Source organism: Manacus candei, unplaced genomic scaffold (assembly GCF_025592945.1).
Source record: "Manacus candei isolate 608988 ecotype Guabito, Panama unplaced genomic scaffold, ASM2559294v1 h1tg000018l, whole genome shotgun sequence".
NCBI lineage: Eukaryota > Metazoa > Chordata > Aves > Passeriformes > Pipridae > Manacus > Manacus candei.
Genome location: NW_026138066.1, coordinates 15,965,522 through 15,992,993, shown reverse-complemented (window position 1 = coordinate 15,992,993; position 27,472 = coordinate 15,965,522). Strand labels below are relative to the sequence as shown.

The window sequence follows — 27,472 nt, the reverse complement described above, 5'->3', positions numbered from 1 at the left end:
AAGCCTGTGGTCAAAAGTGGTATGTGCTCATAGGAAACCTTCATCTCACACAGGAGGGGTAGGCAGCACTATTTTCTTGTACATATTTGAATGTACAGTGACCTTAAAAACTGAGACAGAATCTGAAATGCTCTGCTCTTAATAACCCCTGACCAAATTAAGGTTTATTTGAAAGCACGTTTCAAATTGAAAAGTAAAACGTAAAGAGCATGTACTCACCTCAAACGTCATTTCTAGGTGATTTTTGGGAATTTGCATTACCCCAGTATCTCCTAGTTCTCCTGACACACATATCCAGGGGTTTGACGTGGTTATTGCATTGCTCAGTTTTTTGATGGGAATTATCACTGACCTGTAAGGGATCACTGAGAACAGGGCGGGGAAGGGGAGGGGGGAAGTACGTTAGTCTTGATTTTTTTTTTTTTTTTCTTCTCACAGTAAAGGCGATTTCTGGAGCAAAGCACGCCTTCCCCTTGAAGGGAAGTTCTTGCCCCCTGTCTCAGCAAACAAACAAGGAGAACCCCTCCTTCCCTGTGCTCAGAGGGGGCGGCGGTGCCGCACGGTGGTGCTGCAGCCCCGCGGCAGAACCCGCAGAGCCGGGGCAGCGCAGGGAAAGTTCCGCAGCCTGCCCAGGGAAGGGACGAACCCGCCTGCGGCAGGATCCGAGGAGGAGGGGGTACACGGCAGGATACGAGGGAAACGAATGTCAGAATCATTGAACAGTCTGGTTTGGAAGGCACCTTTAGAGGCCATTTAGTCCAACCCCTTTGCAGTGAGTAGGGACATCAGATAGATCAGGTTCAGAGCCCTGTCCAACTTGATCCTGAATGTTTCCAGAGACGGGGCATCCACAGCTTCTCTGGGCAACCTGTGCCAAGGTTTCACACCCTCAAAATAAACAACTTCTTTCTTATAGCTAAACTAAACTGACCCTCCTTTAGTTTAAAACCTTTAGTTTAAAACCATTACCCCTTGTCCTATTGCAACAGACAAATGATAAAATGTTCGTCCCTCTCTTTCTTACAGGCCCCCTTCAAGTACTGAAAGGCTGCAGTAAGAAATGCTGGCATGGCCAAAGTCTCAAGTATGATGCATCTCTGTGGATACCCCCTCATTTATTATTCTTATTCTTTTGCTTTTAAATCTCTACCACCTATACATGCTTAAGACAAGGACTGCCACCCACCCCAATTTGGATTTGACTCCCGATACTGCACCTCTAGCACTGCAAGATTCTCTCTCTCCTTATGTTTCACAAGCTACCTTTTTGACTGGGGAAGCTAATCCAACCTTTTTTACTTTTGTGTGCCATCCAGTGATACTGCACTCAAAAAATACTCTCAAATTCCAAGCACTTGTCCTACAGGGAAGAGCTGTCAAGCTGGATGCCCCGCAGAAATTAGGTAATCAAGGATGAATAAATCTCTTTGCGCTGTGTTAGTTCTGAGGAGATTTCTTGCTTTAAGAGGGGAAAAAGTAGAATGAGTGCCAGCTTTGACAGCCACGTAAAGCTTGCTTCACTTCACTCTGAACAGGCAGGGAATGAAGACTAAGAACTGCCCAGGTGAATCCAAATAATTAGGTCATCTCATGGGACCTTGCCTTTTCCACATTGACCAGCGTTGGAAAAACAAAAGATTCTTTTCCAGATATCAGTCCAACCTCTGCTCTCCTCCTTAAAAGAGAGGATGAGAGAGGGAATCTTTCTGGCCTTTAAGGAGAGACAGAAGGAGATTGAAAATATACAGTGGAGCACAAAGTCCCATGTATTTCATCCTCCAATCTTCCATCTCCTTCTCAGTCTGAGGAGAGTAGGCTGTTATGGTGCACACTTAATGCAAGACCAGAAAGAAGCATTAGGATGTAGAGGACTTGTCTGGGAGGGAAGATGAAAGAAACTATACAGAGAGCGGCACTCTGCTGATTACTCTCCTTTGTGCAATGCTCTTATCCAGAGCACTTCCATACAACCTTGCCCCTCCAGCTGGTTTCCCAGAGCAACACCCAGCAGCCTCACAGCAACAACCAAGGTTTCCAGATAAGGGCTCAGCTACTCAGGCACCAGCAACACCGTCTCTTACAAATCATGACAGCAACTACTTTTTATTCAGGGGGAAAAAAATTGATTCTCCAACTCACTGATTGTGGTGAAGACGCTTGTGAAGCAGAAATAATCCACAGCGTTGAGCGAGAGCAGGTGATAGAGAAACTGTTCCCGTTCTTCCTCGCAGCGCAAGAAAGCGTAACGCTTGTAAAGCTTCCTGGTAGAAACAAAGACATTGCATATTTTTGTTGCTGTTGTTGAGAAAAGCACTACGTATCTTAAAAGGTGTTTGAATCTCGAAATATCAAATGAAGAGTGGATCTTAATGGCAGGTATGATTCCCCACCAACACAAGCTGCTAGAAACCCGCGGAGGGTGTGTAAGTCTGCTACACATCTGTGTTACAGACCACTCTTGGCTCCACGCTCCCACAGCAAGGCTACAGAGTTCATATCAGTTTTGGGTTTGCTGCAAGGCACAGATATGAACCAATACTACTCACAGCAGCAGACCTGGACCAACCTAACAGCAACCTCATTTCTTCCCCGTATCTCCCCACTCTGGAATGGTCTTGTTTAATCTTCTCCATACTGTGGCAGAGAAAACTAAGCTGAAGGCACCAAGCAGCAGATGGGATCCTCCCACCACTCTCTCAGTTCAGGGACCCAAGTGTACATCACCAATTGCCCTAAGCAGTGCAAAGGCACACCAGAAATTAAACTGGCCCCGCTCTGAGACAGCACAGAGCTTGTGACAAGGCCTGTAGTCTGAAGGGAACAGACTCCTGAAGAATTGCTGAGGAAGGCAGATGTAGATGCACCTTCAGGAAAAGACAGGTCTGCCACCATGCCCTTAGTTGAACTCCCAAGAGGTGACTGCCTCCAGTTACTCCTCTTTCTTCCCGCTAGCAGAGTATTTGGTAGCTTTTGGCATAAATCATTAATGCAACCCATGACAGAGCCAGAAGTACCTTCGACAGTTAGGATGTTTTCTTTTCCTAAGGTTTGGGGGTTTTTTACTAAATGCATTGTTTTGAGAAAACGAAGTCAGGGGACATCTACAGAGGTGATCCCTAAGTGCCTGTGCTTGCAAAAGGAGGCAAAGCTGGGAGAGCAGGCTCGGAGGGCTGGCCTCTGACCCAGCTCATGGGCAGTCAGGATGGGGGCCTGTGCTTGGCTGGAGTCAGCCTAAGGCAGGGCTGCTGTGAGATGGGGCATTCCTGTCCCTGCTGCTTCATTTGCTCAAGACACAATGAGTGTAGGGCTGTGATGTGGGTTGGATCAATGCACTGATCTGACCAGGACCTAATGCCTCCTTCCTGAAAACTGTGATGCGTTTTCCATGCAGACGAGCAGAGTTCTGCCCTGGTGGGTGGGTAGTATCTCCTTCCCCAGCTACCCTCTGCCCTTCAATCACTTCTAGCTGGAAACTACAGTACCCAAACAGGGTGTGTGGCTGTGCCACAAGCAGCAGCACCTTGAGACATCACTAAGGCAGACATGAAAGCAAAGCACTGAGAAAAGGAGCCAGCTTACTTTGCAAGTGCCTGGTTGGAAAGCAGTTGCTTCAGGTGCTGAGATAAAAGCTTCTTCTCCAGAGAAAGCCTTATCCAGGCTCTGGCTCGTCCCACATCAGTCTTTATCTCACTCATGTTCTGAACATGCCTGAAATGTGTGGGAAAGAAAATAAATAGATGAATCATAAAAATTCTACAAATGGCAACATCCAGTGTGATGCTGCAGCTGAACTGGAAGATATCTTCTGACATCAGTTCCACAGAGACCCCCAGCAGGACCCCCCATAACCCCTCATTGTGGCACTGAGATCCCTGGCAGCCCCAGACTGACACGAGAACGTGGGGCAACTTTTCTCAATGTACTACAGCCCAAATCAGCTGCTCTGTGTTTTCTTGGCCAAGGTTAAGGAGGGGTAAATCTGCTCATCCCCACATTGCTGGAAGTAGATGCCCTCATGGACACTGCTAACACCTAAAAAAAGCAGCCACCTCGTGACACCCAGTTATATCACAGTTGCCCCCTCAGGCTGCTGAATCAAAAGGGTGCATCTGGGAGGGCAGAGGACAAACATGTATCTTGAGAGTTTCTCCAAACGACAGTCTACTTTGAAGGCTCTTACAAACCCCTTGAGGCAGCAGCAATGCGAAATCTAAGAAAAGGAGGACTGTTGGGGCAAAAACAGCAATCAGAAGCCTCAAGCAGAATCACATTTTCAGAGATATAAGAGGCCCTTGTGTAAGTGATAATTTGAACAGCCTTCCACATGCTTCATCTGTAGGAAAGCAGAACTGTTCCACAGGGGCTTTCTTCTATGGTTTTGCTTTTCTTTTTTTTTTTTTTAAACTTCCCACATTTCAGTTTGGAGAATGCCAGAAAACTCTAGTTTTAGAGCACAGGGAGTTTTAGAAGAGGAAGAGAGCAGCCATGGCAAGGCCAAGCTGCTTCCAAAAACCCCCACGTAGTTAAACAAACAATAAGAAAAATGAGTAACAGTTTCCACCAGGAGAAAATAAAGGCTGCAATTTCTTCATTTTCATGCAGTTTGCATGTTAAGTGCACAGGTGATTCAGCCCTCCAAATCTCTGTGGCAGGCTCCAACTACCATCAGCTGAAGTCTGAACAGATCTCTGCTGCGATTTCCTGTCCAACTCCTGCATCTTCCTTGACAGCCCTCCACGCGTTGCTGAGTGCTAGGCAATATTTACTCCAAAGGAAATCCAACAAAGTCATGCAGTGGCTGATGCTTTTTACATTGACTACTATAGTCTCACTGTCTCGTGCTTTCCCCCATCTGTTACACCCAAGTGTGTGCTTTCTGTTATATTTAGATCCTGCATTATTTGACAAAAGTACTCTCTTGTTTACTGAGCCTCTAACGCGACAGGCCCAGGACCTCTAGGGCAGATTTGCAAATACAACTTAGTGCTGTCCGGAAATACAAGTTCACTCTGCACAAACGAAGTGGATACTGGACACAGTCCAGCTGCACTGCTCTCTGCCAGGCTGCCCCAACTCTCAAAATACAGGTCTACCTTCACAATCCACACTGAGGTGTCTGTATCACACGGCTCAGTGCTGTACGTACATATCTGAAGCACCATCAATAAGAGTGATGGTAGCTTGCCAGTGGCAAAACCTGGGTTGCTTAAAAGCTCTAAAAAAACAAACAAACAAACAAACAAACCAAGCCTTTTTTTTTTTTTTAAGAAACTTCCTCCTGTTTACTAACACACACAGATGGTTTTCTGATGGACCAGATAAGTTCTAATTCTTGCTGAGCTGTAAAACAAACGCAGGAGGGCACATTACACTCACACACGTCCTTGCCCTTTATAACCAATCTCAGCAGCCTCCCTTTGTCAGCAGTGATGCCTACCATCTGAATTGCTGCCCAGAGCCTTGCTCCTGGCACTGGAAATCCCTGGCTCAGGATGTGGCAGCCAATGTTAGACCTTCCAACCCAGACAGCTGGACATGTGATCCGGAGTCCTTGAGAAACTGGATGCATATTACACTCAACTACATCGTGTTGAGACACTCTTCTCAGATATTTCAAGTCTTTTGAGATGGGAAGATCAAAGCACAGACTATCATCTCCCTCCCTCCCCTTCCCCCAGAGTGCTCGGCTTGAATTACATCTAATATGAAACACTGAGCAGAATATATTATTTCACTGTGAGAAGATTCAAGTACAGATGGACTCAACCTTATTCCATGCATGTTCTGTGCCTCTTCATTACCTGCTTCTGGCTCAGACTAGATTAGCATTAATTCTGCATTTGGGAAAAATAAGGATTTGCAACCATACAGCTTGCCAGAGACATTAAAAAGATCCAGTAATCAGTCTTGGTGTCAGCAAAAGCAGAGTATAACAGAACAGGGCATTCAGGAACCCAAATTTAATTCACTCTCAGCTGTGGGAGTCAGAACAGCTCTATTTTTATCAGTGACCTCAGCATAAGTACTGTGTGCTCAACACTGCACAGCAAACTCTTCTTGTCAGAGCACTGAACAGCCATTTCAATGCAACTCCCTTGGCTGGGACTTGCTTTTAATCCCATTAGTAATAACAAAAAATCTATTTACCCCGTCAAATGTAAGCCTGGGGTATGGGAGGACATCCCCTCTGTAAACAGCTGTGCTGACAGAAAAGGTTACAACTGCTCAGTGCTGCCATGCCCCTGAGGATGGCATGCATGCTCCCCATCCCAGCACCATCAGGAACAAGCCACACTAGCTCATCCCAGGTAGGCAGCCGGTCTTGGCTAAGCCTTCTTTTTGACCACAACAGATTAAGTATCACTGCTGTGGGCCCAGCTCCCAGCTCACATTCTCCACTTGCAAGTTCCCTGCAGGAGGGGAGGCACAACACAGGCATGAAACCAAGTGCTGATAGCAAGGAAGAACATGTCCGAAGGGAAAGGATCAGAAACCTGAAGCCAGCTGGACCAAAGGTTTTGGGGAGTTGCCTTGGTGTTGACTGGTTGGGTTGGACGTGCAGCAATGTGCCCGAGGGCTGTGGCCATGCTGGAAGCAGGTTGCAGCAGGAATCTGAAGGGGAGCTAGAAGAGGGGTGGGAGAGATGCTGCAGATCCTCGCCAGGGGAGAAGCTGAAGGGCATACCCCCAAACATGTTTGTGCCAAGACTCCATGCACAAAGCCAAAATAAACACCTTGAGCATCTTCCTTACCACATCTAAGATGCCTGGCTTTGCAGGGGAGGCAGAGGACACACCACTTTACCTGTAGCACAGGCTCATGGCACACTCAGAGCATGACTGTGACTCAGCCTTGCTTTTTAAGTTGTTTATATAACCTTGCATGAGCCATCAAAAACAAGCCATGCTTAAGGCAATGCTTAATCCTCTAGCCATTAGTTCAGTTAGCACCGCAACCCCAGCAATTTAACAATTACCCATCCTTCTAACTTCAGCCTGAATCTGTGTGTGCAAACAAATATTAAGTGGCATTCCCTCCAAGCAGGAGAAAGTATGCCACGAGATTACAGATGACAAATTCAACTCACCATCTGCCCAGCATTTTCCATGACCAGACATGTTTGTGCACAATCACGAATACCCAAAATATTACAGAAGGTAATGTTCTGCTTCTGTACTTTTTCTCTGAAGAGCAGCAGAAAGAATTTTGTGATTCAGACAAGAGAGCTCAGATCTGTGCTAGGCTTTCATTACTCCAGTGGAAGTACGTGGAAGAGAGAACCCCTGCATGCAGCAGTGAGCACACACAGCCTCCTCTGCCAGCAATCCCCTCCCAGCACGTGAGTTTCCGCTCCAGATCCTCCTTCATCCTTTCCTCAGACTGACCCTCTGCATGCCTGTCAGCCTTGCAGGACTGAATTAAGTAGATAGCTGCCACATCCCATGAGAGGGATGCTAAAATGACAGACACATGTTCAAAATGACCTCTTGGCACCATACTCCTAATTACACTGTATATATTCCCTCTCCCACTTTTGCGTGTTGTTTTAGCCTTATGTGACATGTCATATTCTTCAAAATTAGAGCACAAGACTCACACTATGTAGCATCAAACAAAAAGGTTGGACACTGCAGGTGGGAAGTACAGTGATTTTCTTTCAGAAAAGCCTGACTAATCTGTGTGATCTCACATCAGAAAAAAAAAAATATATCCGTATCAATACACATAGTAAAAATCACATCGCTGTAATCGCGGTTTTGTGAACTTACTACAATTAATTTTATTTTTGCCATGAGATTTTTTGCCATATTTTTATGTGGAAGGAGGACACGGTATTACAAGAAAAAGTACCCATATTGTCTCACACATTAAATTGTCAGCAATTGTTAGCAGCTCTTTACAGATGTGCATTATCGTGTTAGTCCTCCTCTCTTTTCATGGCACATTTAGCCCACTGCAATCCTTAACCTCAGCAAAACAAGTGTCAAAAAAGTAGCCTGACCTGGCAGTGGCTTGATCAAGAAGATGCCCTGAAGAATTTCTGTCTGGTGCTGTCACACCAGCCTCTACCTCTTCTTACCCTCTAACCCTTCTGATTCCAAACCAACATTGCTTGAATAGGTCTCCATAGCTAGGCTGTGGTCTCCTGCAGAGCACCTGCCCTAACTTCACATCCTAGCTTTAAACTCGCCCAAATTCTAAATTTGAATACATTTCTAAATTTGTTCATTTATTACTATTTGCCAAAAAATGCTAGCTGAGAAGAAAGAACGTTGCTCAGGCATTGCAAGCAAGTTTTTATGTCCCTTTGCTCTATTTATCAACTGTACTTGCTCAGTCAGTATTTTGACACAAACAAAAAGAAACAAACTCAAAGAACCAAGGAATTCAACGTATCTGCTGTTAATTGTAGAAGTTGGCTCTACTGCTGGAAGAACCCCACCCAGGGAAAACTAAAATCCAAGTAAAACGTGTGTGGCTTTCACTGTCTTTTAGATAAAATAGATCAAGTGAACATGCAGAAAAGGTTTTTCAAAATGGAAAGGCAACCTGTCATAAATTTGAATGTGGGTTGAAGAGAAGGTTTAATTCTTCTTAGCCTTTGTAGATCCAAAGCCAGTGTGGATCTTTACCTTATGCTACACAATTAAAACCACAATCAGTGCTTTAGGAACCAAATTGTGTACCTCATATCTTGTATCAGGGAAACCCTCAATGTAGGGAGAGTAATTCCTGTGTCAGATTTTCGTCTTTCTGTTCCAACAGCAACTAGAATGGAGAAAACACATGAAGTTAATGCAACACTACAGAAATAGTCTGCAATGTATTTGTTTCACATACAGCTGAAAACAATCATAAGTGGCTGGTAACTGCAGAGTTTCTGTGCATTATAACTAACTCCATCCTGGAAACGTAGAAGTAGACAAAATGAAAAATGCTGAATACATTATCTATTCCTTCCTTAATCCAGCACTGAATTCAGAGATTTAGCTTCCTTTTTTGTATGTGAAATACATTAACATAAATCTGATGAGTTTTATTAGTAAGAGATGTTTCTCGGAAAAGCTCACAACTGAGAAGAACTCGATAAAATTAAGCTACAGTAACATATTCAATGCTAAGAATGCCATGCATTTCTGTGCTCTGCTACTCTGATCAAACTGCTTTTTGGTGACACATTTTGCTCTCAGGAATTTGTGCCTGCCAGCCAGATTGTTTAGTGCATTACTCATTGAAGCTTATTAAAACGTCTTTTCATGAGAGAGACTAGTTTTTCCATAAATGCATCTTCGGGGACTGATCATACAAGTTCCCATCAGCAGGATTTGGATTGGAGAGTCCTTGGAAGATGACCAACTGAAGTTCAGAGATTTTGACTACAATACCCCAGCCACTGGGCAGGGAGATCTCCAGGTCATCAGAAAACCCATCTCTCTCACAGCACAGAAGTAATTTAGTGATTGTAAAGGGCCAAGCCAAAGCTTAAACTGAGCACCTAGACTGATGTACAGAGATCAATTACACAGTTTCTGAACTGTACTATCCACCAGTATAAAGATGTAGTGAATATGGAGTTATTCACATTGGGATCTGAGAGACAGATTATGCTCACTGAAAGAAAAATGTCAGCTGTCTTACCCCCACTTCCACACTTTCAGCTTCTACAGAAATCACTCTTGTGGAAGCACTGCTTCTCACACCTCACTCAATGCTGATTAAAAGGAAATGAAGCTAGTGAACATAAATCAAATGATTTTCCAGACAAGGACAGTAACTATGTTCCTTTGCCTCCAACAATTTCAATCTATTTAGTCCAGACATCAAGACATCCTCACAATGATGATGAAAAGTCTCAAAATGTAAATGTGATATTAGCAAAGAAATACACCAAAAATCCTGCATGGATTTCATGTGGTTGCACTGTTCCTCCCATGCCCAAGTTCACTCACTGTGATGGACCCTTCATGGAGTCAGCTGCCAAGTACTCACCTGGTGACTCTGCACTGTGCTCCTGCTTCTCTTCTCTCTCTTGGTACTGAAGCAAATGGGACCACAGAGCAGATTTCCCCTGAAGATGGAATACATAGCATGCAGCTTTAAATAAATTCAGGCAAAAGAAAAGAGGCCAATAAACATGGCAAAATAATGGAATGGCATTTAAATGGGTAAAATGTTCAGTAATTACAATCAATCCTTCTCTCTTGGATCATGAAATCTTAGGAAAAGGAGAGGACCATCCCACTGACCTATTAGTCACACCACCCACCTTGTTTCTTTGTCCTCTCTCTGGGTTTTCCTTCTGAAGGTTGAAAGAGAAGAAACCAAACACATACTTGACAACATCACTGCAGTTTCCAGAGGCACCTCTCAAACAGAAAAAGAAAAAAACCAAAAACCAACGCTCCCCCCCCAAATCCCTAACACCCAAAACTCCTCAACCTTGGCAAGATATGAACCAGGGACTCCGAGCCCAAAGGTACCTCCCACTTTATGTTGGAATGACACCACTGAGTAGCAGCTTAAAAGGTAGTAATGGCATTCAGTGTTTGCTAGAATAGTGTACACACCCAAGTTTCCAGCTACCAACCTGCTTGACCTGCAGACCATGGCTCCAGATCCTTTCTAGCAGATCACAGAGACTAGCAATCAATGTATTTTCCTCCAGACCTGTTATGTTGGCTTCTCCATGTCCCAGCTCAACTGCTTCATGGCCCATCTTCTCTACCAACATGCGTTTAGTCTATAAATAAATAAAAAAAAAATCCCCAAAGGTTTCTAAGAATATTATCCAGCAAGGGACAGAATTTATAGGTGAGTTCAGTTAAACGTGCTTAATACAGAAACCATTGCTAACAGCCTGACCAGAGAAAGTTTAAATATCTTTACAGGGTTTGTAAATTAACAAGAATAATTGTATTAAAAAAAGTTTGCACGATTACTTCAAATCACAGACTATCCTGAGCTGGAAGGAACCCACGAGGATCATCAAAGCCCAACTCCTGATCCTGCACAGGACAGCCCCAAGAATCACATCATGTGCCTGACAGCATTGTCCAAACACTTCTTGAACTCTTTTTGAACTGGTGCTGTGACCACTTCCCTGGGGAGCCTGTTCCAGCTGTCCTATTTCTATACCCCTTATCCATTGTCCTATTCCTACACTGTTGATCTATTACCAAGCAGAGTATAGAGCAAAACAGAGAAAAGCACTAGATACATTTTCAGTCTTACTGACTTTCTGGTTTTCTTCTTGTTACAGCCATTAAAGTTTAACACTCAGGTAACGCAGTAAAACACCAACTGCAACAGACACAAGCTACACTTTCATGTCTATAAAAGCTCCTTTAATATTAGAAACTGCTATACCTCATTTGCTCTGCATAAACAACATGCACAAGTGACACATGCTGAATTCTTCCCTTTTGACTGAGGGTCTCGAGCCCGTTCTGTTTAGGCTACATGTAAATACGAACAATTAAAGGAAATCCTCCTGGAGATGTCTGATCATGCTGATTCTCCTTCCTGTCCTTTTTACTCTTTCCATCCACTTCAACTGCATAAATAGAAGAGCGAGGACAGTTCCTTTCTTTTCTAGCTGTTGAAAAATGTAGCACTAAACTGATACACTAATGTATCACTAATGATACACTAACTGATACACTAATTGATATACTATATTACACTATATGCAATACTAATGTAAATGTTACACTAAAGGGATATCCACTCTGGTGGATAGTCTGGTATTCCAACAGACTAATGCCACTCCAGCTGTGAATTAGACCACCATCTGCAGATGCTATTTAGGCTCAGTGTAATCAAGGGGAGAACACACAGGGGACGACCTACCTTCATGCGACATTCCTTCAGCAACCCTTCCACAAACTTCCAGTTGGTTTGTGCAATCACAGCTGGAGAGAGGTCTGAAAGTTTGGGCTGCCTTAAATTTTTCCCTAAACTTCTTGCCTCCTGCATGTATTTCTAAAAACAAAGAGAATATTTTTAGATATTACAAGTCAGAGGGACTTTCCTCATCCTAATCCTAGGCAAGCAAATGCTGGTGGAAAGGAATGAGCTAGTGTTAATCTAGGAACAAAATCTTTGATGTTTAGGTGTCAGGCTGGAGGAGTGGAGCGATTCCTTCTGACAACAGAAAAAGCAAGATATTTTCCTGCGTGGTACAGAATCAGTCAACACTAGCTAGTGAACTGTGCTGTTAGCCACCAGCATGAAGTTAGGCACAGCAAGTGCATAAAGTGCACACCTTCATTAAGCAATGAAGTCAAAACACCCAGTAAAGCTTCTTTTCACTGTTAAGTCTCACTTAAAAAAAAAAAAAAATAAAAAAACTGTCTAATTTGTGACCAGACTATACATGAATAGAAAAAAAATTCCTCTGAAAATCAATTACAAGAAGCAGAAATAGACTTAGAGAAGGAGAAAGATTTCATCCATCACTTTTCATCTGGATAGTTTATGTGGGAAAAATGAGACTTGTCTTTATTCTCAATTAACTTCTCGATTACAAGTGAAGCTCATTTTAAACAGAACTGACAGTAAGGATCATTTTTATATGGAGTGGTAATTGTGAAGTATGGACAAAAAAATCAGCATACTCTTTAAAGAAAGATCCAAGCTGTAATAAAAGACTTTTAAACTTTCCTGCTCCACTGCCTTGTCTTCAGGGGTGGGGTATTTTTCGGTTTGGCTTTCATTTATTAAGCCAAAAAACACACATTGGAAAAAAAAAAAAATCGACAAGTGATCTCTGACCCAAACATCAGCGAGAGGACTGAGCAAGGCTGAGAAGTTGGCCAGTTGTTCAAGCATTATTCATAAAGTTTTTGTTAAAAAAGAGTAAGGTAATAGAATGATGCCGAATAAAAGTCTTGAAACACGGTGCTCATAGCCTGGTGTGGGAATGCTCTGTTTCCATAGTGTGTTTTCATCCAGCTAATGATGCCTCTTTGGGGGATGGTATGTGACAATGGTCACTCCTTCCCAGAGAGGGCTGGATCACATCTCCCTCAGGGACTTAGTGCTGCTGCTGGCTGGGTTTTCTGGGAAACTGAGAGGTCACTATGGCTGTTGCATCCTTGGAGCTTTCTGTCTGGGCAGAAAATTTATTTCATAGAATAAAAGAATGGTTTGGGTTGAAAGAGACCTTAAAGGTCACGTAGTTCCAACCTTTCTGCCAGGGCATGGACACCTTCCACTAGATCAGGAAAAGCAAAAGCAAAATCCAAACATATTGAAGTTAATTGAAATAGCTCTTTTTTTTATTTTCTTTTTTTTGGGGGGGGAGAGTACAGTTCATCTGACACAACTGGATTTTTTCAACACAAAATTTGGACAAGAACCACTTAATGTCACCCCAACAGTTCAGACAAGAACATAGGGTTCTGCCATGAAAAGCTGTGTTCATCAAAAGTGCTCAGTTAGGTGATTACAGTTGCACCAATACTGTAAGGATTTTAAAATAGTTGAAAAACTACAGGTGGGAATTAAAAAAAAGGTCACAGATGATGAAAGCGTGTTGTCCATCAAGCAATCTCAGTGCAAAAATTAACAGCAAAACAAGTGAAAAAAGTAATAAAGGGAATATATAACTAGGAAATCTAATATTTCTTTTTAAAGAGATAAATAAAATGCAAAGTGTGGTTATAGTCTGAAGAGTACAAAACATGGATAACCTTATTTTATTCATTATATATCTTGTTATTACACTAAAATAAAAAAGAATAGTATTAGCTCTTGTAAGTTCAACAGAAGAACAAGGGTGGGCTGAGAGAATCAGTTGATTGCACTTTGCCATCAACATCCACCACCACCTTCTTCCACACTGGGATGCAATGATTCAGCAGTCAGAAGGTGATGATTTTTGGATTTGACACCAGCTTAGCAACATGGGGAAAAAAAAAAAGAACATGAAACAAATTCTTGTCTTTCAGCCTTGGAGCCACTGTGTTTGCCAGGGAACTGGAGTGGAACTGGAGTGGAAGCTCATTTCCAGCTACTTTTCTGATTATAACCACACTTCCAAGCGCTACAGGGACGTGCTCCTACTCTATGAGAAAGGAAGAGGTTTGAGGCGCCGTGAAGACAGAGGTTCCTCATGCTAGCAACATCTCAAAAGCAGCTTTCAACAAGAAAAACTAAAACATACCAGGCAGCATTCAGAGAAGGATTTTTTAGGAGGCCGTGCAGGAGGGGGTGGTCCCTGATCCCACTCCCAGAAGGCCATTGAGTTCTGACGAAGCAAAAGCTCCTCCGATGGCTAAGAGGAGGCAGATGCCCCAATGGCAGAACAGCCAGAAAGAAAGAGGAGACAAAGCAAAAGAAGCATGCATATGATCCACAGCCAAAAAAAGAAAAAAGTAAATACATGACAAAGTATTGAAAAGGCTCTGCTGAGATACACACGAGGCACTGTTTAAAATATACTGGCAAAGCCACATTAGCAAAAATAGCAACAAATATGTAAAAGTGCTGTTTTGCTGTGTTTCCACTGAAACATCATTTGAAGCTATGGTTGAAGAGTCCACTCATCTGCTCAGGTTCTTTCAGAGGGCAAACTCCAACACTGGTCAACATTATTCAGCAAGATTTACCACAAAACAGCATGAGTGTTTTATTTTTGCTATTGACATACAAAAGAAGCACATGGACATCAATGGAAAAATGTGGCAGAAAATATTTAATGAAGGACAAGGAACTGAAAAGATGGGAAAGAAATGCATGTATGTGACTGACATTTATAAGATGCACGGGAGTTTCCAAGCTTTAGGCATAAAAAGGCCCCGAAGTCTTAACCTTTCAAATAGGCTTACTCATGTCAGGAATCTATGCAAGAGAAAGAAAAAAAAAATTCCTGTAAAAGAAAGAACCCTGCCTCATTCGCTTCTACAGCACTTTATTCAAGGACTTGACTTTTCCAGAGACCTGGCTAGAGCTCAGCAGCTGCACTCAGGAAAGCACCAGGGCTCTGCTGCCTCCATGCAGCAGCACGACCAGGGTCTAAACCAGCAAATAAGCCATTTTTTCTGATGACAATGGGGCTGTCTTTTTCCTAAATAATAAAAGCACTTTATTTATGTTGCATACTTTGAAGTTGTACAACATATACAAGCATCTGTGACAAGCGAAGCGGCATCTAAATGGCTACAGAGACCCAAACAAATATCACAGTAGCCACAAAACTGCCCTAAGCAACAAGCACATTGTCCAAACCTCCACCTCCTGGATCACAGCTTGTGCTGCCCACAGATGATGCCACCTACCTCCCTCAGATCGTTGTCCAAGCCGATGTGCTCCGAGTGCTGCCGCAGGCGGTCCTTCCTGCGCTGTGTGGTGGTGCTGCGGCTGGCCCAGCGGCTGGGAAGTCAGAGAGAGAGAGAAGACACACATGAGCAGCAAAAAACCAAAAAAAATCAGGAGGGAAAGCCTGGGTCAGGAGCCACAGACATCCGATGGGGCTGCAGCAAGAGAAGGAGAAGCCCAAACTTGGACCGTGCAGTAAGCACGAGTGCAAAGTGGTGCCTGATCTCCCCATGGGAAGCCATCTGGCAGGCAACAGGCCACTGTGCACCCAAGGGACAAAAATCCTCATGGAAACGTGCCCACTGCCTGCCATGGTCTGCAGTGAGAGCTCCTGGCATCCAAAACACAGGTCATGCAGCACCACTGATGCCACCACCAGGTAAACTGTTGTACTTAATTACCCAGCACCACTGCTGCGTTTGATGAAGTTTGATAAAAACAGTGTCTGTAGAAACAAACAAAATTACAATGATGTATTTTGAGCAGCAACTTCTATGATTTCCCTCTTTTGTGAGAAGTGCTACTTGTCCTTTCTGCACTTCTAGGAACTATTTGAGAGAAATTTCTCACTACTGTGATATTGATGTTCCTGAGATTAATCATGTTGCTATCTTCACCTTCTGTTTTTTTGCATCAGGTTTCTAAATACCAAAAAAACCCCTTGTTATTTTCCACATGTTCATATATGTCCAGTTGAATTTTTCCTCATCTGAAGCTGTTGCCTGAAAGCAGCCACCTGGTAACCAGGTTTGAAACTGGGCAACGTTGAAGCTCTTAAGTGTCCAAACTCCTTTATGCCAAATCCTTGACAACAAAAATGCTCAACTGGTGCAGAGAAAATGAAGTTAATGCAATATTTATAAAAGAAAGCTGAAATAACACTGTATAAAGCAAACTACCAAGTATTAAAAATAAGCAGCTTAATGGACATAAAGGTTATATCTTCAGAATATCACTTGATTACTGTAGTTGTGTTTATTAAACTTAAAATTATCTTTCAAATACAGTTTAAAAAAAGCCTTTAAGTGTATAGCCTTTCAGTCAATTCATGAAGTCACCTGCCTCTCTCCTGCACTCAGAAGATAAAGAGTGAAACCAAGGTGAAAGAGAACACAAATCCTGTTCAGAGCAGTGCTCCAGCTCTGGTGCCTGGCAAGATGTATGAAAAAGGCTCTACCTACAGGAGGAAACTGCCTGGAAGAATTTGAGGGGATAACCTTAATCTGGAAGAAAAAAATAAAAAATAATAAATAATAATAAAAAAGGGCAATAAAAAGAAAACAAAACCCACACTTGCCAACCTCAGCACTTGAGTCAAAGGGACCAAAGGGACCCTTCAAAATCCATCTCCATCTTGGCCCCTCTACTCCAGACTGATGTGTCCATGCTGGGCATCATGCCAGAACAACTGCTCTGAGATGGCTTTTTCTATAGGAACTGTGATCAACAGGCAGAGCCCCTCAGGATTTGGGTTCTCTGCTTTGATAGATCTATACAGAGGGCACCTGTAGATGTCCACATCAAAGACAGAAGTGTGTGCTTGGTGAGACTCTCCACATTGGTGGTATTGTTGAGAACAACAGTCTCCAGATCCCAAATCCATCAATTTCTCTGTATGCACTCCAAACAAGAGCATACACAAATAAGATCTGGGATCTGAACTGTTTGGGCAAGGAGTTTCAGCTGGTGACATAGGCAGATACATGCCAGGGGGAGAAAACTCTTGCACTGAGCTGGACTTGGTCTGACATGTCTGGCAGACCATTTGGGATGTGTAGGGAGAGGAGCCTGACCCAAGAGAAGTACAGAGATATGACCCCTGATAAACAAACCCTCCTGTTTCCAGAGGGAAGGACTTTGCATACATGTACCTAACAAACTATCTCCACCAATTCCTCTGGTGGGTCGACTGAAGACTGAATTTTGGCTAACTGCACCAATAAAAAGGGGAGAAAAAAAGTCATAGGAACTATAGTTTTTATAGTCAAACTGAAGTCCCGTCCTACCTCCCAAATAACATCAAGAAAACAAGTACAAAGGAAGAAATCTGGGTCTGCATGCAATTACAGTTCTTCACCTCAGCATCCCATACAACAAGGAATTTATTTTTAAAGCAATGCAGCCCCAAGTCTCTGGTAACTAAATGAAACAGCCCAATAGGTGTCTGCACAGTAAATGCCAATACCTTCTCAGAGGAATACACTACTGACATAAGTGTCTCTGCACCTCTGCAGAAGTCTTAAAAATAAGCAGCCCCTGAGTTTATTAAGTCACAATCTTAATTTTTTTTTCAGAAGCAATAGCCAAAACCTTATTAGATGACTGAAAAGGGAGAAATAAAATCCTACATTTTAATAATCTCAACAAGTAGAAATGTAGCTCAAAACCCCACACCCTTGAACAGAAGATAGCAGACATAAAAGTGACTTTAGCTACTCGGCTCTGGAGACCTTCCATTTATTGCAAGCCAGTACCACGTTTATGTTTCACATGATGGAATGCCAATAACACATTGGAAAGTTAAGCTATAGATCAAACATTACCCATATAATATTTTTATGCTCCAATTTATATGGTAGTTTCTGAACTGTAGACAGAGCTTGGATCCCTCTCCATCCGCATTTCTGCAGTTACTGGAAGACAAAAGAATTGCTAGAACTGTCCTTTGAGGGAACACGTCTCACCAAAGGTGAAAGCAGAATGAAAACTACAGAATAATTACAGCTACTACACCATCATCAAAGCATCTTCAGTTCATTCCAGTGCCGTACATCTGGGAGAAGGCACAGACTATTCTCCAGATTATTAATCAGAACCATTTGAACATTTTAAGGATACAAATGTAAAGATCATTGGGTGTTAATGAAAAAAATGACTGCTGCTCATTAGCTGGAGCAATTACACACGCAGTGAGCTGCACGTTCCTCTTCCCCAACCTCTAAGCTGAGGGAGAGGAGCTGTTGAGACACTGAGTGAGGTCTGTGTATTGAGATGCTGCTCTGAATCTCTCCAGGAGATTTCATGAAGATCTAACAGCAGATAAGCAGGATTAAGCAGCTAAATCTTTTAAAGCCTTTTCTTTACTGGGCCAAATAGAATTTTCCCAAAACAATGCTTCAATATTATAATAACTGCTCCTCTTACAAGCAGCAACTGCATTTTAAATTACTCTTCCTCTCCTTTTGATCACTCAGAGTGATTTTAAGGGGGATAAAACCCCATCCCAGCAGCCACACCACCTTTCCCAGGCTGTCAAAATCCCATCCGGGTGCTCCTCCTGGCACTGCCGTCAGCTACTGCTGTATTCACACCTCAGCCAAAGCAGTGAGCAAAGCTGTAATCCCACCAGCAAACACTTGCTTGTCAGCCCTTAGTCTTGGGCTTTTCAGTTGAACCACTACTACCCATGTCCTTATGGAGCACATACTTGAGGAGACCAAGCCCTCCTGGCTGGTGCCTACCTTGGAGGGATGAGCCTGGCACCTGGGAGTGCACAGCACTGCAGTGCTGCTGCTCAGCCTGGATGCTGCCCAAGTATTTCCTGACCCACAAAATGCCCTCTCCCCTTTATTTTTTGCTGGTAGAGCCATGAGCATGGACTACAGGCATGTTTCATTTATTCCTCACAGCGGAGGCATTGCTACAAGCACCAAGTCTCTGGGGATTAAGCAGACGCAGCTCAGGCACAGTGTTGTGGGGAGCCCAGGGACAAACTGCCTACATGGAGAAGTGAGAAAAGGCTTGTTTCAGTATGTCTGCCTGTTCTAACTCCCATGTTTACAGATGAATGGTCCTCACCTTCAGGGACTGCGAGAAAGCAGGGATATTTCAGAGGAGGGATCAGGGAAGACTGTGCTCTGTTCAATATAGAGAAATGAAATGAAGGCATCTCATAATAAGATCCTTGTAGCACGAAAACAGTGAATTTCAGTCAGCGTTGTTTAATATCAAATGAGACACAACAAGCATAGGAATAGGTTTGCAGAAGTTGGAGGAAATGCAATAGTGATACTTGCAAAAGAAGATACTTAACCTGTGATGCTTGATTTCTATAACAAAAGTGGTAAGGTAGTCAGCATCAAAGCTGTCAGAAACAATCTAGCAAAGCAGCAGCCTCACACCAGGGACTGGCTGTGTTGTATTGCAATCATGTGTACATCTCTCTCTCTCTTCCCCTTTTCCCCACCCTGCTTTTTAAAGCTCTATGAAGAAACGAAGAAATGATGTCTATCCAAACCAGACATGAGTTTAATAGGCAGGATATATACTGCAACACATGAACATGCTGCTAGAGAACATCATTCACAGATGGATTTAACCAATATTGCCATCACCATGAAAGTCACTATCGTAATTTACAATCTATTTACAGTGTTAAAAGGGAAGGAAGTACACAAATGCACTTGTCTATAGGATGGAATCTAAATCTCCTCATATAAACCATCTCATGAGGCAGACTGCTACTTAGGTCTGCAAATCATGACAATACCTTTTCTACCTATATATGCCCATCAAAGAGTTATCTGTGTTTCTGTACCCACAAATTAGCACATACCTGTACTACACCCTCCACCAAATCCCCCTAAAGCATGCATACAGCCTCCACACATTAAACACACACAGGCTGCACATGCAAACTGCTTGGGTTCAGATGCAGTTTGTGTGGGACTGCACAGAGATTCCAAGTCAAATACATGTCAGACCAAACAAATTAAAAGAAATGTCAAAACTGAGCTCCACCCAAGGAGCTCATGGGGCTGACAGGGGAGGGGATCCACACTATGAATCTGCTTCACAAACGCTGGTCCGTGGTAAGGAGAATGCAGGCTCAGAGAGAGACTTATGCATCTTTTCCAGCTCTGATGTAGGGTGGAATAGGAAAGCTTTGAAACTGCTCATCGGGTGGACAAAGATGAGCAAAATGCCTTAAAGAGAGTGGTCTTGCACTGACAGGCTGTCTCATCAGTTTACATGAAAAGAAGTGATTTAAAAGGGTGGCACCCACAATTGCCATCCTCTGCAAGGAACAGCAGTAGCAAACCGGCAGCATCACCTCTGGAGCCCTGAGGAACCACTGTCCTAAGTGGTATTTAATTTGCAAAGTCCCTCGAGACAGTAGCACTGTTCAGGGGAGAGCAAATGGAACAGAGGATGCAAGGATTCGATGCAGTTCTCCCTGAGAACTTTAATTCTGCAGAGCTGTGTTAAAATGATATATTAACTCAGAGAAGTTAGTTGTACTTTCCCCACCTTGCACAAGTTGAGCAGAGGATCAGCAGTTAGGGAGACTTGCCCATCAGGTTCCAAGTCACCACAGCACGTATCTCCTATCTCAGAAACCATTTTTAAGCACAGATTGTCAGTCACACCTTATTCTCGAAAATGCAGGTATTTAAATACAAGTGGTTCATGTTTTCATTGCACCTGTCAGTGGTTTGCTGTATTAGGTTACCTTCTGTGTAGTAACTGCATCTTTCAGATTTTCATATGTAAAAGGTGAGCTTTTACTACTCACAAAGTTTAAATAACATCAGAGCTGTGTGGGGATGGCTCGTTGCTGACTCATTTCATGCTCATTTAGATGCACTGCAGAGATGCTATGCTATATTACTTGAAAATGCAATTGTCTGGCTTGATTAAAAAAAAAAAGCTTAATTGAAAATAGACAGCCTTGAAATGGTACCCAGCAGATAGGGAGGTAATAAAAGACCACATAATATGAACCACTTAGTAAAAAAAAAAAGACAATCTCTCGTACAAAAACTAGTTCAGTTAAAACCAGAACAAATTCTGTCATCATATAGAGATTCATCGACTCCTTTGCATTATATATATATATACACACATATATAGTATTTTCTTAAAAAATTTTAACTGATGTTAAATGTTAGTAACAAGCAAACAGCACTCCTATATAAAAATGAGGAGAACCAGAGCACCAGGCAGCCCTGGACAGTTCCCAGCTGGAGGAGGGGGCTGACAGTGGAGGCCACAGGACAGTGTCCACACAAGCTGTGCCATAAACTGGAGCACAAAAATGAACCGACTTCATACACTCCTAGTGCATGATTTTTACAAATAAATACTGACACACACAGTGGTGAGATCAGCAAAATACAGATCAGGAACAAATGCCTGGAGAAAGCAAAGAATTTTGAAATCTGCTTCATGGGCTAAGAGCAACTCATCACTCAGCTAAAGCCTGAGGTTAGGGGGCCAAGTATAGCTGGATTTGTGCTTGAAGACTCAGACTGTGCCCTCCTTTAGGGATTGCTGCAAGTCAGGGAGGACAGAGGACAGACAAAGCTGGGATATAAGGGAGAGGACTTAGGAGAGAGAAATGGCCAGGGTAGGAAGAGGAAACAGGTTGGTCAGGGAAGTAGGCAAGGAGGAAAGCAGGGCTCAGATAACGAAGACGGGAGAAAAAAGGGCTAAAGAGAAAGGAAAGCAAAAGAGGGTAGTTTAAGCCATTTTGTAAATGTGTAACAAAGCAAAACCTTCATTTGAAAACCAAAAGCTATAAGAAAAAAATCAGCTCAGTTGTTCTTTGCAGGCATTCACTTCAAATCACCAGAATGCAAATATATTCCCATGCTTTGTGCACAATCAGTGTTTTCCTCTGCAATATTTAATCTCATTTATCAAGCTTCTTAGTACAAATTAAGTTACAAGGTAATCAATTAGATTGAAAACACAGCTTGTTTCATTGTTTTAATTTTGCACTGTAAGCATATTCCCCCTAATTTAACAATTAGCTAATCAGAAACCATGAAGTGTTTATGTAGCTTGGCTTTTTGTCATTCAAATTCCACTCCTGGATCATTGCAAATGCATCAGTCAGTAGAGCCCCAGCTACAATTTTAAAAGCCTGGCAGAAAACGCATGCAGAAGAGGAAGAAGGGAACATGTAGAAACCACAGTGTGGTGCTGAGGTTTGAGAAAGGAAATGAGGACTCCGGAAACCACGGCTCTTTTCCAGAACAACAGACAAATTGCCTAAGGGACTGCAGCCTGTTTTCTCCTGGGATGCTTTCTAGGAGGACTTCTGCAGAAGCCACTGCTTTACAAGGTTAGAGCAGCATGATGGGGGATGCTTTTGTACCCAGAGGAAGCTGCAGCTGCTCTCTGCAGATTCAGAAGGTTTTCCCATGATGTGGGGGATGTATCAAAGGCAATGAGAGCAGAGGGAGTCCCTCAAGTGGGACACCGCCTGATGGGAAAGAGAACAGAACTGGGTGAGGTGATTTTTGTTCAGTTGCTGCTAGGTGGGATGAATTGCTGTTTTCTTTACAGAAAAGTAATATTCCTTTAATTTATAGAAAAAATTTGGATACAACAGTTATCATCTTTCATTTAAGTTTAGATCAGCATATTCTGCAGCTATCCATCTTCTGTGGTCTTGATCAAAAAGATGATTAGGGAAACTAATCATATACCTGGGACTCCGTTCTCCAGTTTTATGGAGGTAGGGGGCTGGGGTGGAGTGTTTTGTTTGTTTGGTGTTTTTAGTGGTTTTGATTATTGGTTTGTTGTTTTGGGTGGTTTTTTTTAATTATTTGCTTACTTTTAAACTTTTTGTCTCTTTTCAGTAAACTGAAGTTTAGAGGTTTTTTTCACTGAAGTTCTTGTTTAGCTGAGCAAGTCAACATTTCCACACAACACCACAGGGGAAGAGGTGAATACCAGCCCTAAATGACACTGAGCAGGTACCTGCACCCTAACAGCTGGTAAGAACAGGAGTAAGTGTAAGAAGAGATGCTCTCCTGATCCAGAAATGACCAAGCAGGTGAGAGAAAGCAGCAAGAGCCTGATGCTGGCTGGGCCCAGAGAGCACAGGTTCATCCCCTTGTCCAGTCCTTTAAAGGACACCTGTAAAGGGGAAGCAGGAGGAGGCAGCTGAGTGACAGAAGTGGGGCAAAGTGTGCTGCCAAGCACGGCCGTGGGCTGACAGATGAAACATCAGTGGACTTCCTCTGATTGACAGATTTCAATGTTTTAACACTTACACATCCTAATGTGATCAACCCTCCAGTATGAAAACTGACCATTTACTCTGATTCTCTCTTTTTCATCATTTATCCATGCAGGAAGCTTCCTTTTTTAAGCCCTCATTGTTTAGATAGGTTCAGGATCCCCATGCCTAATGTTATCCCTAAGAAACCTTTAAAGGCCTGCCTTCTGCTCTCATGGAGTTCTTACTCTCAGTTCCACCATCCCTGTCAGGTTTGTAATGAAACAAACCTTAATCCCAGTCTGGCCAGGGCTCAGGTTCAAATGTACCAGGTTCAAATTGTGATCTTAGCAGTGGCAGGTTTACCGCTGGACTCGATGATCTTCAGGGCCTTTTCCAACCTAAATGATTCTATAATCCTAGGTAGTCCTCCTAAATCCTCCTACATGCCTGTCAACCCCACCTCTGTGCCCAAGCCCTGCCCTCCAAGCCCCCAGCAAGCAAGTGCCAGACACCTCTTCTCTCAAACACAATTTCTGCCCGCCTAGGCAACGTGGTTTTCTGGGATCAAATACAGGATCTAGAACTTAAAGTGTTTGCTGCTTGCATTTTACCTGTGATTTTGAAGTAACATATTACACATATAACAGCCCAGCGACTCACAGAGGTATCTTTAGTGCTCTGCCTGGTTACAGGAACATTATGAGCTCTAGTCAGTTTATCAGCCCAGACAGGGAAGCAATAAATACCTGATTGCTGGCCACTGAGGTGAGCTTTTCAGCAAAACAGCTTTGAATTGGTTTATTTGCTACTGTTCGGCAACAACTGACTGAAACACGGGAATGGATTTTTTTTTTCCCCCTCCAAATACACTTCCTTACAATACTCAGGACAAAATTTGCTATAGTAAACTGAAGCTGCCTGCAAAAATAATTCTCATCTACATAGCAATATCCTTTGCACTAACTTTATAATATAAACACACAATAGCTACATCTGAAGTGTCTGGGAATGTAGCTGAAATGTTCTCTTACCCCACACCCACGTGCAAAGGTCCAGTCCTACAAGCAAATAAAACGTATCTCCGAGAATTATACACTGGGAAATTCAAATTAATGGAAGACTACACTTCAATTGATTTTGTGGTCAAAAGACTCATGCTGTATTTGCAGGGAGCATGAAAAAGCTATCTGTTTTATGCATGGATGTAAATTCAGCAGAATTACACATCTGAAAAGGGAGAGAGCATCCTCTCAGCTGCTCACATGAAAACCAGGAAGCAGAAAGATATAAACAGATGGTCTTGAGATTTTCCAATTACAAACCTTTTTGGCAATATACAACTGGAGGACTTCCAAACATTTGTCACTTTGACATCGCTTTGCGATAAGTAATGGGATTTTTGTACTTACAAATTCTGAAACATGCTGCAGTCTAAATCAAAATTATCACTTGAGGAGTTAGAGCCACATTTTAGAGTAGGTACCAATCTAACAGAAGCATCTCAAAAGACATAAGGAAAACTATTTTTAATTTGATGCTTATTCATAGATAAGATGCTGCAATAGAGCCAGAAGATATAACAACTTCCAGCAGGCTGGGCACACTCACACTGTTGCTGACACTGTAAAACTGAAACTCATCATAAGGATAAGAGGCAGACTGCTAAATACAGCATCCCACAAGATGAAGAAATCCTCCATTCCTCAAGGGACCATTACCCATAAACTTTTGTCTCCATTTGCAGGATGACTGCAAACAAAGGAACTTTGAAATACGTGTAACTCCTTCTCTCCTTTTTTTTTTTTTAAATTTCTGTTAAAGAATTGCAATTCTTTAGACATCAAATCCTTAAGGGTATCATTTGCAAATCTTATTCCTAGCAGGTTATTAAAAAGGGATTAGATAGCACTGGGGTGCACAAAAGTTGTATAAATAGAAATGAGTGGGAACCTCATACAGCAGCTCAGAGTAGCTTGTGTGCATGCACATATCTCAAACAAGAACTTGCTTTAACATTTGGACAATTGTAGCTTTTGAAGCTCTTGGATTTATCTGTGCTCTCACACTTTGACTTACCACAGAAACTGGAAGTGAGAGCTTGAGTGAATAATTTAATGAATTTGTGATGACTGGTACACAAATATTTCATTTTTGAAGAGGGAGAAACCCCCTTGGGGGGGTGTCTGAAGAAAGAAAGATTAAAAAAAACTCACAGCACTTACTTTGTATTATAACTGTACAAATGTAAAGTGTAACAGTATTCCAGGTTGTCATTTTACATTAGGTACATTAACTATGTACTGGCATGTTCAATTACACAGCTATAGGTACCCCTACCTTCATATCAAAGGGCACCACAGAACCTTATCAGACTCAAAAGAGAAACCCAGGTACAGAACCACATCCTTTCTACCTTCACCAAGTTATTCTTCCAGGGTATTCCAATGAGGAAACTAAAAGAGAGCTACAAAAATCTCTGGGTCATGTCATAACAGTTAAAGAAAAGAAAGGAACAGAGAGGGCATTAATTTCATTCTGCATGATGGTGTGGAGGTTTCAATGCCAAAATTTCTTTCAGAATCTGAATTTTGGCTTGGGTTTCAAAATTATCCTATTCAGTGCAAACTAGCAAAGAAATTACTTCTAAATTCATAAGAGCAATGGTAAAGCTAAAAACATATATGAGAAAACAGAGTACTTAACAGAACACAGTTCTGAGGAATCTTCCCCGAACCAGAGCTGACACTTCCTAACATAACCCAAACTATGGCTATAACTTCAAAAATCATAGCCCACACAAACCAGAAATGGAAAGAGCTGCTGGGTTCGATAAACTGAAAATATGCCATCCAAAATTAGGACTTCTGTTCAAATGTGAATCTTCTGTACAAGAAATGCGCTTTCAAACACAGAAAACAAAACCCGTGCTTACTTGTTATTGGTGGGTCCCGTTGCCAAGACATCCGACTGCAACTTTGGGAAAAATCCTTGCTCGTACTTCCCTTGGCCGATCTTCATGTCGAGTAAGTGCGGGTGGATTGCTGTGTGGTCGATCTTCATCAGCCTCTGCTCGATGGACTGGGCTGCAAGTTACAGTCACAGGTGAACCACCGCGCTAGAGAACCACCTGAGGGCACGCGCTGCCACATCAGGAGGGGCCATGCTCACATCCCTGAAAACCCGCTGAAACAGTTAAATAGTGACTTCAGACACGGAAATCTGTCGCTTACGGAAGTGAGGAGACACTTGGCTTAATTTTGCTTTTAGTTTCTTTACCCAACACAACTAGCACTGGCACAAGTAAGTTAGCTGTTAAGTGAGCAGGTATTTACAGGAGCCTCTGGGATGCATTATGAATTGGCAAGCGCAGTGCAATCTTTCCCTGCAATTCCCTGCTTGGTTTCAAGGCTCCTTCAGCAGAATGGAGACCTCTGAGGCCAGCTGCAACTCTCTGTGGGACCGGGCATCCCGCTTTGCCCAGACACATCTCCCTGAGCAGATGCATGGCGGGGGGAAACTTGAGTTTTGCAAACATCTGGCACCTACAATGATCCTCCTAAAATCAGATATGCCATTACTGGGTGACAGGCCATCAAAAAAGCATAGCCAACTGTAGCAGTGCCTGAGCAGCATCGACAAGATGAACAGATGCTTGGAAACAGAGGAGGCTATGGAAGGAGGACTCCCTGGGAATCCTGGCTCTGCTGAGACTAATGCTCAGTTGTTTGCTTCAAGGAAATGAGGGTTTCAATCTCAAATCTTGAGCAGGATGAAAATAAAACCTGTCACCCTCTCAACACTGAGTCAGATGAACTTGTGAAGGATTGGGGTGTTTGAGGGAATTAAACATTTAATTAGCAACTTTAATATTCAGCTCTTTATAGCCCACCCATTAATGGGCAGGCCTGTTCTTTCAGCTTATCACAACTAGCGAATAAATATGTAAAATGTGGAAGCTAAACCCCTTTTCCATTTTTCAAGAACAACACAGAACTCATTTCCTAGTTTACCAAACTGTGATGGGAAAGAAACTGTCATAAGATTTACATACATTATTATTAGAAACTTGGCAGGGTTTTTTTCCCCTTTAAAAAAAATAAAAATAAAAATCACTTTGTATGGTTCCATTTTGGAGAAAAGGAGTGGGTAGTGTGGGGTCAGAGGGTTTGAAGGGTTCTGAAAACAGCAGGTTAAACA

The 27,472-nt window shown here is 42.7% G+C and overlaps 1 protein-coding gene across 6 annotated transcripts in view; it reads right to left on the bottom strand.

Annotated features, from left to right (window-relative positions):
* DENND5B (DENN domain containing 5B) overlaps positions 1-27,472 on the bottom strand; it is a 113,637-nt gene that overhangs the window by 9,587 nt on the left and 76,578 nt on the right. For 2 of the 6 annotated variants that reach the window (XM_051784523.1, XM_051784522.1), the window contains 10 exons: positions 26,208-26,358; positions 15,282-15,375; positions 14,168-14,278; positions 11,851-11,982; positions 10,589-10,741; positions 9,991-10,069; positions 8,688-8,769; positions 3,580-3,708; positions 2,140-2,261; positions 220-365 (listed from right to left, as the gene is read on the bottom strand). In XM_051784523.1, the coding sequence (XP_051640483.1) occupies positions 220-365; positions 2,140-2,261; positions 3,580-3,708; positions 8,688-8,769; positions 9,991-10,069; positions 10,589-10,741; positions 11,851-11,982; positions 14,168-14,278; positions 15,282-15,375; positions 26,208-26,358 (1,199 nt within the window). Of the gene's footprint in view, positions 1-219; positions 366-2,139; positions 2,262-3,579; positions 3,709-8,687; positions 8,770-9,990; positions 10,070-10,267; positions 10,301-10,588; positions 10,742-11,850; positions 11,983-14,167; positions 14,279-15,281; positions 15,376-26,207; positions 26,359-27,472 lie in introns of all 6 variants that reach the window. The other 4 variants (XM_051784518.1, XM_051784516.1, XM_051784521.1 and 1 more) reach the window with 2 other exon arrangements.